The sequence below is a fragment of the Carassius auratus genome, chromosome 49 (assembly GCF_003368295.1).
Source record: "Carassius auratus strain Wakin chromosome 49, ASM336829v1, whole genome shotgun sequence".
Lineage (NCBI taxonomy): Eukaryota > Metazoa > Chordata > Actinopteri > Cypriniformes > Cyprinidae > Carassius > Carassius auratus.
In genome coordinates this window covers 12,793,128-12,802,537 of record NC_039291.1, presented here as the reverse complement: position 1 = coordinate 12,802,537, position 9,410 = coordinate 12,793,128, and the positions used below count along the sequence as shown (strand labels likewise).

The 9,410-nt window shown below is 38.8% G+C and overlaps 1 protein-coding gene across 2 annotated transcripts; it reads left to right on the top strand.

Moving 5' to 3' along the window:
- Positions 1-2,173: 2,173 nt before the first annotated feature.
- Positions 2,174-9,198, top strand: LOC113066275 (uncharacterized). 2 transcript variants are annotated; one of them, XM_026238130.1, is made up of 7 exons: positions 2,174-4,315; positions 4,533-4,826; positions 4,918-4,956; positions 5,045-5,296; positions 5,594-5,698; positions 5,872-6,108; positions 7,281-9,198. In XM_026238130.1, exons 1-7 carry the CDS (start codon positions 4,282-4,284, stop codon positions 8,627-8,629), a joined length of 2,310 nt encoding a protein of 769 aa, XP_026093915.1. In that variant the 5' UTR covers positions 2,174-4,281; the 3' UTR covers positions 8,630-9,198. The 2 variants fall into 2 exon arrangements, with proteins under 2 accessions (XP_026093915.1, XP_026093914.1); XM_026238129.1 differs by having other exon boundaries at positions 4,530-4,826.
- The last annotated feature ends 212 nt before the right edge of the window (positions 9,199-9,410 follow it).

Genomic DNA, 9,410 nt, shown 5'->3' with positions numbered 1-9,410 from the left:
AAAAAGAAATGGCAAGTAACACATTGAATTTTAAAAATTAAATTGAATTAAAAAGTAGAAAGATTGAATTACATTTTTTGTTTCATGTACAACTTACAAATTTTTTTACAGTGTCATTGAACACTGCAGAGGAAAACAATGACAAAAACACAATTTACTTTAATATTGTATGTTAAACAAATGTTTTGTAATTTTACAATTTTCCAATAAAAAACACAAAAGTTGCTAGGATGTAATGAAGGGTTTTAGGACATTTCTATGTGGTAACAAGGGTGTTTTAGTTGCTAGGATGTTCTGGGTGGTTGTTAGGTGGGACAATGTCAGAAGACTCCACCCCCAAATTATATTATTGTCCATAATTTTGACTTTTTTTTCACCCATTCAGAGGGGATAAATCTTAATTCTGATCACTTAGAAAAGTAAAAGCACACCTTTTCTCAAAAAGCTGCATGACTTGAGGTATCTTTACCGTAAACAGTGCAGGATGCGTTCTAAGCCAAAGCTGAATCATTTGAGTAATTGTTTTGCTGAAATCCTTCACTCTAAATATGTGCAATTCTAATAGTGATGCTCACTACCAGAGCACTTTACAAAGCTCTTGTCAAGCTAACTCTGTAATGCATAATATGATACAGTTGTAGGGAAAGTGTGTGTGTCCACATTTATGTGACAGAGAGAAAAGTGGAGTGTATGGAGTGTTTTAAATAGCTCTTGTCATGCTGCTTCTATTGTCTGCTGGAGAGGGCAAGGGGGTGCATGAGTAGGGGGCTGTTCACGCTGTGAGCCCGTTTCTCCGGCCTGTCAGAACTCTATCTGAGACTCAGCCGGAACTAATCAACTCCAATAGGCCTCCCCACTACCCACAATGCAACATGCCTCGCTGGGGGCCGGTCAGTGGGAACAGAAGGAATGAGCGAGAAATGAGTGAGAAAAAACTCACACACACTTCTGGTTTACACACACTGTTCGATGGCCCGCACGGCACACAACACTCCCACTGTCTCTCAGTGCTTTAATAATAAACACTTGCAATAATATTTTCACAGCAAGCAAAAGCCGACCTCAGATCACAGCTCCGCACAGCTGCGGCGGACACTTGCCTGGACACACACGCAAATCCATGCACTCTCACACACACAATCAGATATGAGCACATAAACTGTAAGACATATTCTTCTAGGTAAAAACATCATATAGGTCATTCAAACATCTTTATCAAGGCAATTTGTTTGTTCATGCCTTAAAATAGTTTACAAGACTCATTAATATTAAGTAATCATTACTTAGTAACTGATTTTAATGCAACCTCAGGCCAGTTTGTTGCTTGCTATTGGTCAATGGTCAGCTTAAGTACTGCTAAAAGTCTTTTTATTATTATTATTATTATTATTTTAAGAAACTAATACTACTTTTATGCAACAAGGACACCATAAATGTATGAAAAGGAACAGTAAAGACATTTATAATGTTTAAAAAAAACGTTCTACTCATCAGAGATTCCGAAAACATGTATCACTGTTTCTATAAAAATATTAAGCAGCCAAAACTATTTTAAACACTGATGATGAGAAGAAATGTTTTTTTTGTAGTACCAGATCAGCATATTAGAATGATTTCTGAAGAATTATGTAACACTGAAGATTGCAGTAATGGATGCTGAAAATTCAGCTTTGTCATCAAAGGAAGAAATAATTTTTAAAATATGTTATTACAGAAAACGGTTATAAATTGAAATAATATTTCACAATAATATGTTACTGTATTTTTGATCAAATAAATACAGCCTATGTAAATTTAGGAGTCTTCTTTCAAAAACATTAAAAAATCTGAAAAATTCCAAGCTAAGATTTAGGAAAATGCTGTTTAAAATAGTTGTAGATGGAGTATGGCATATCAGACGACATGTCAGCTTTCTCAAAGTATATTTACATTTGACACAATTTTAATCCAAGCCACTGAGTGCAAACCCATGATTTGGTCGTTGCAAGACTTATACTCTGATGTTTTGAGATAAAGGAATGCTTATATCATGCCAACTACACAGACAGTGCTAAAAGTAATAAAACAACTTTTCAAGGTGTGAGCATGGAAAAAATTAGAAAAATTCCCCTTATAACTCACACACACAGAGGTGGATTTCCTCAAGCACGACAGAGTTATAACTGCCCTCTGCTGGGGACTTACATTCATGCATCATCTGCATATAATGGGAATAATGGCAAGAGCATTGACACAGAAATAAAAAGGTTAGAGGGGAAGATAAAAATAAATGAATAAAATGTTTATCTTCTTAATGTTTATATCATTTGCACATTAGCATTACCATAAAATATGCTTTTATTGACATGTCAGGCAAATTTCAAAGTTTTATGGGTTTGTTGAAATCCTTCACTCTAAGTATGTGCAATTGTAATAGTGATGCTCACCACCAGAGCACTTTACAAAGCTCTTGTCAAGCTAATTCAGTTGTGCATAATATAATATAGTATAGGGAAAGTGTGTGTCCACATTTGTGTGACAGACAGACAGGTTTACATGAGTGACCAAACCATCCATCAGAGTTTCCTATGTGTCACTCTTGCCAAAGAGGATATGAATTGCGTCAAGTGCTGATGAAAGAGAAAATGTGAGTGAATATACTTCACCGGGAAGTGAGAGGGTGTTGTGGCTCTTCATGAAAGTGAAGTGGGGGTAGATATAAATGTGTTAAAGGAGAACCAGCCAGCATCAACCCCCACACTCATTATAAGAGCTCCTCATTGTTTTAAACAAGTGTGCCAAAGAATGTGTATTTAAGCCTGCACAAATGTGTGTTTGTATAGGAGGTGAGGGATGTTATTGTGGGTGCAGGTTAAGAAATTCATACGTTTTCTGTGTTTTGAAGAGTGTGGAACAATAAACATGAATTCATTCACATTCTGTTACCATTTTACTAAGTGCTCACTCATTTTTAGGAGTGATTAAAGAATTGTATTCATTTGTTGAAAATAGTCGATCAGTTATTATAATGAATTGTAAACACACTTATGTCTCCATATGTTCATTTATATGGACTGCAATGTTTTTTCAGTGTTCAGGAGTGTGTGCGTGAGTGGAGGGGTGTGGGTGTAGCAGACCTATTGACTCCTGAATGGATGAAATAAAGACCGGCACATGGGAATGAGCTCTTGGCTCTTGGCGGGGACGGAGCATTGAGATGCACTGGTGTGGGATTAATCCTCCATTCAGCCTCTCCTCCACTCCTCCATTTTTGGCACAAAGGGCCCCACCCTGTGTACGGAGGGTTTCTGTGACGACCCCTAACCTGGCATTTTGCACTGCTATTCCCGAACACTTTATGAGTGCACACAGTTACTTTGTTCAATATTTATTTCTCCTCATATCCCCTCATTTCCAAAACGTTTGGCGATATTACATAGGGTAGTAGTGATCATTGAAGTGGCCTTTGTTTATTAAGCTGGAAGAGGAAATGGATGCATACAATCAAAATTCTTCACATTTCTACGGCACATTTCCTGGCGTTTCAATTGAAAGTGATTTACAGAGACTAGGGAACTGCTCTCATAATAACCACAAGTACAGTAAAGTCTCCATCATTGCACTGGGACATTAGGAAGCACAGGTCGAGCGCCCCTGCTGGCCTCATTAATAACTCATCTACCCAATAGTATGTTATCTACCTTTAATAATCTGTAAAGGTGACGTCCTGTATGTGTCACATGATCTGACCAATCGACAGCGGTGAAGGCTTCTGTATTATTTATTAATATTTTGAATTTGCTTTTATATTTGTTTTCATTATAAATGTTTAGCTTTCATTTATAAGCTTTTTATTTATTAGCGGTCACGCCCCAAATATTACAATCAAGGTTTCGATCCTGAGACTGCACATTTAATTTCAAAATCAGCCTCTCCACTCAAACTGAATCTTTTATGACCGTGGGTGTTGAGGTTTCAACATCTGATTGTCAGTATGAACATTTGTTGACTCGGACTTGAAGCTTTCACCACTTCCAGGAAGTGCTACACTGAGGAACTGCTCGAGACGCTTCATACGAGAAACTTCATTCAGCCGATGCGTAAAGTATGTCATTTTTGACATAAAGGGCCGTCGAGTGACTTTTTTCCACCTCGACTCCCGCTTCTACAGTCAGGATTTCTATCAAGTGAACTGACATGAATCAATGAATCGAGTGAGATCAGAAGTGAAACATTTAAATGGACGTGCCATAGTTTGAAGAGGATGAGTATGAATTATTCCCATGTAACGTTAGCATTGTGATGGCTTCCTCAACCGAGAGACCCCACAATTCAAGTAAGCTTATGTCTGTCTATCTATCTATCTATCTATCTATCTATCTATCTATCTATCTATCTATCTATCTATCTATCTATGTGGTCCATATGGCTAAACTTAGACCTAACCTGATTAACTGGAGAACTCATAATTCAAACTGACAGGAAACATTTGTAAAAAATCTTGAGTGTTATTTGAGTGAAAAATGCCTCATCTTACCCCACTCTCCCTGTAGGAGCAGAGGAGAAGCGAACTGTGAAGGCCCGGCTCCTGTCTTCACAGATGCTTCTAGTGGATGCCCTCTATCACCTGGGCCCTCTGCTAGACAGTGTTATATCTGCAGGGCTGCTCTCTAGAGAAAACCGGTATGAAATTGATGCTGAGCGAACGCCGCCCAACAAAGTCCGAAAGCTTCTGGAGATTGTTGACGCACAGATGGACGAAAGTGGTGCCTCTAGTTTCATGGAGTGTCTGAGGAAATGCAAGAAACATTACCCGCGTCTACGAACCTGGTTGACCTCAGAAGAAGGTATGCGATGACTGAAGTTGCATTGTGTCTTAAAAACATAAATGCAGCCACATAACTTTAAATACTAAAATGTTTTGCGCTCTAATAATAGATCACTCCCAACCCCCAGATATTAAGCAAGGTCCAACAGGTAGGACACAGAATGTTCACTTTTACTTATATATATATATATTTATGTAATGTATCCCATTCCTCACCATTGTTTTGTCTCCATGCAGAACGTCAGCTACAGGCCCAGTTTAATGTTCTGTGCTCACGCTTGGGCTGTTCGGTTCTGCCGGTCTCCTACGATCTCTTCTCCAGAGGCGTCCTGACTCAGCTGGAACTGGAGAAAATCCAAGCAATACTCGTCCCAACGCAGCAAGCACAAACTCTGCTGTCCATCTGCCTGAAGAAAGGAGAAAAAGCATGCACAAGCTTTTACACAGCGCTACAGAATGAGGACGAGCAACTTGCTGAGGAACTTAATAGTCAGTACAACTTTCCCAGCAGAATCTGGAGTGGAGATGCATGCAATATTATAATCTAAATGCATGTAATACTGTACACTATTGGTCAATTTTCTTTTTTTGAAATTGAACATATGTAACTTGAAAATGCCTTCTCCATCACTTTTGTTTAACACCTTGCTGAATAAAAATATTGTATTTATGGTAGTGTATCCAGTTTCCACAAATATTAGCACAGAAAAGTAATAAATCAGTTAGAACAGCCAGAAATACATCCACCTGTTAAAACATTTTCTTTGCAATCTTCTTATTTTTCAGTAAAAAGTTTGGCTGAAGACCTTAACAAAGATCCTGAAGGCAGAATCATTCCGATAGCAGTGGAGGAAACTAGAGGTCACTTGAGAGGAGCTTTACACCTGTCAGGTAGTTCATATTTGAACATTTTACTCATTTTATTGAAAACTATGAGAGACTGAAGAAATATTTATGGCTGGTAAATTTTCTCTCACAGCTAAAAAAATAAATTTTGGTTTCCAGAATTCATCTAAGATCTAAGCTTTCTGAACTGATGTTGTCCATGTCTGATTTCCCATCAGGAGGCCTGCAGCAGGTCATGACTCAGCTGGGCTTGACTGTGGGGGATGAGATTAGGTTTAATGTCTGTGAGGTTGGTGTGGCGGTGGGTTTGCCACGCCGGACGGTCAGAGAGTACCTTCTGGAAGGGGTTGGGATTGAAGACTCAGCCCAGCTGGAGGCCCTAGTGTCCCTGTATATAGAGAAGACACAGGACGCTGACAGACTCCTGAGCAGAGTGACACAACTCAGCCCTCGGTGTAAGTGACACCCAATCCATCTCAGGCTTAACCTCAGATTCTGTTTAATAAGTTAAATAAAGCAAATATTAACTTAAATAACTATTCTCTTATTGTTGTTGTAAACCATTTTTCAGGAGAGTGCATCTTTAACTGAACTGTTGCATTTCTGCTTCCTTTATTTACTTTGTGACAAATCTTTCTCTGGATTAAATAAAGATGACTTAAAAAGGCATAGTGATTGCTCAGTGATTACTTTTTTTCTTCTTCAAATCAATTTATGTAAAATGTGCCCCTATTAATGATATATATATATATATATATATATATATATATATATATATATATATATATATATATATATATATATATATACATACATATATATATATATATATATATACATATATAAATATATATATATATATATATATATAAATGTTTTGTTACCAACATGCAGAAATATATTAATTAAAACATGAAATTATATAATTATATACATTAAATAATATAAAAACTAAATAAACTTTTTACCTTAAAAATACACTACTGTTCAAAAAAAAGGGCCCGTATAATAAAAAAATTAAATTAATACTTCTAATCAAAGATGCATTAAATTAAGACATTTAACACATTCAAAACGTCAGCAAACTTCTATTTTGAATAAATGCTGTTCTTTTGAATTCTTTTTATCAAAAAACCTGAAAAAATATATCAAATATGTCATTCCAAAAAATATTAAGCAGCTCAATTGTTTTCAACATTTATAATAATAAATATTTCTTGAGCACCAAATTAGCATATCAGAATGATTTTTGAAGATCATGTGACACTGAAGACGAGTAATAAATGCTAAAATTTCAGCTTTGCCGTCACAGGAATAAATTATATATTTTAATTAATAAAAGTTATTTTGAATTAATTATTTGACAGCATTACAGTTTTAACTGTATTTTTGATCAACTAAATGCAGCCTTGGTGAGTATAAGCATCTTTCAAGAACATAAAAAAATTGTACCAACCCAAACTGTTGAACAGTTGAAAAAAAAAAAAATTGTGGTTAAGATGTTACATTCACATCTATTCAGGCTGTAAAGAAAACAATATTACTTTTTACTATACGAGCAACAAAATAGTACAGTATTTCAAAACCATATGACACTAACATGGATGGATCTGGTTGTTATCTGTAGGGGTCCAGGTCTCAGAGAGGGGATGTCTGCTGTTGAGGTTGCTGCAAAAAGCCGAGACTGTTCTCCGTAGTGGTATCCACAGTCACCGGCACAGTTGGGACCACCTGCACGATGAGGACCACTTACGCAGCTGGGACCACTCGTGTCCTGATGACTGCACGGATCAGCGCACTGTGTGGGCCATCTTCAGCTTTCTGGTGTGGGACTGCATGGCAGAGGTTCTGGAGGAGCCGGAGGCGAAGCCTAGCGGAGGCATACTAGGTATGATCGAGCAGCTGAGCACCAGCGGCAGAGTGGAGGCCGCACTGCTGCAGGAAATGGAGCAGTGCTGGACCGACGGGGACGCTGAGAGTCTGCTGCAGAGTGTGAGGGTCCTCGCTCAGGTGCTACGGGACCTGCATCCCCTCCAGGAAGGCCTCCAGCTGTCCTCTTCAGTTGAGGGGTTGTTTTCCTGCAGGCCCAGCAGGGTACACCGGGTCACTTCCTTCCAGGGGGTTTCTGTGCGGGTCATCCGTAAAGCTCTGAGCAGCATGGTTCCATCCTCTGCGGACCAGGACACAACTCTTCTTTCTAGACAGTACTTGGAGGTGTGCGTTCGAATCGCACGTCTCCTAGATGTAGTGCAGCCCAAACGAACCACTGTTGACTTTTCAAATGCGCCCATTGCTACGGTCATTCAGCATGTGCGGTTTGTTTTGTCAAATCCTGCTTTTAACTCTGAAGCTTTTGACGCGGGAGTTCGCCATCGCTTACTTTCAGTGTTGGAGTTCAATCCTGCGCAGCTGGGCTTGGGCTCTCTCATGCAGCTCCACCAGGAGACCCTCTCCGAATTCCAGAGCTACTTACAACTCGGCGAGCACCACAACTTCCAGTTTATTCTCGAATCAGTACGAATACTTGGTCCCGCGAAGTTGTTTTCTCTCAGCAGGGTTCATGGGCCTGTCGCAATCGACAATGGAGTGGAGGAGGTCCTTCGTTTTATCACGTCAGAACCCACTTCATTCCTGGTACGACTGCACTGCCTTTGCTACGAAGAAGGAAGGGGGCACTTTAAGGTGTGTGCACCACGTTGTGCATGTATGTATCTGCTCAAGGCAGAAGGGCTGCGTGACATGCAGTGGTGCGGTGGCAACGTTCTGGCTGAGGTAGGCGGGAAAGTGTGGGTCAGAGAGGGAGAAAGTAATGGCTGGGATGAGCTCCAGGCGCTGGCTCAGAGACACTCTGCTCAGCTCAAGGATGAAGGATGCTGCTTTAAGGTCGAGACCTCTGGATTGGAGTGCGAGGTCAAATTTATATACAGGAGTGGCAGGCTATGGGCAGTGCCACATAGGGACTGTGAGGTAGTTTGAAAATACGGGTAGCTGACATGGTGTTGCAGTGACAAACAGTGTCACATGTTGTACTTCATTTTAAAGTATTTGAAAGTTTTTTTTTTTCAAATTTTATACACTTATAGAATAATTTTATAAATAGAAATGAATTTGTAGCTATATAAGTGCAAAATCATAAAAAAAGAAATAAAACTGAACATCCCGGCACATGACATGTAGGGAAAAAATATATACATAATGGGCACAAATGAATTTTTTTTTATGTTAATCTTGAGTACCTATGGAGTGGTATTGCATCCTTCATATCTCAGAAGAGTCTAGTTTTATCAGACAGATAGATACAGCTTTATGATTCTCTCCAAAAACAGTCAGGCTCCTGGAGAAATGCTGTGGGCGGAGCTAAAGAGTAATGAGCACGCAAAGCTTTTGTGTAGCAATCATATGCAAACAGTGACATTAAACATGAACAAAAACTGTGACTTAAAATGTTATGTTTATAGAACATTTGTCAACAAAATACAGAGAACAAAGACAACCAGTGCCCATAAAAGGAATTCTGCCCTTTATGACATCATACAGGGCCATACTAAAAAAAAAAAAAAAACTTTCAGAAACTTACACAAACCCTGAAGGAGTGTATATGGGAAAGAAATACTCCGTCATGCATCCAACTCCTTTTTTTGAAACTTTGGCCATGTTTACCATGAGAATGCAACTGTAAGCAGTGTAAATGTGTCAGAATGTATGAAATAGCATTAGCCCTCCCCTTTAAAGCATTCTGAGGTATTACTAACTACTG

What these genes read in the sequence shown, in the direction of transcription:
- LOC113066275 (XM_026238129.1), top strand. Translation starts at nt 4,282, where the DNA reads ATGGCTTCCTCAACCGAGAGACCCCACAATTCAA. An exon ending in CGAGAGACCCCACAATTCAA is followed by an intron (nt 4,316 to 4,529) that starts GTAAGCTTATGT and finishes CCACTCTCCCTG; the next exon opens with TAGGAGCAGAGGAGAAGCGA. An exon ending in TATTAAGCAAGGTCCAACAG is followed by an intron (nt 4,957 to 5,044) that starts GTAGGACACAGA and finishes GTCTCCATGCAG; the next exon opens with AACGTCAGCTACAGGCCCAG.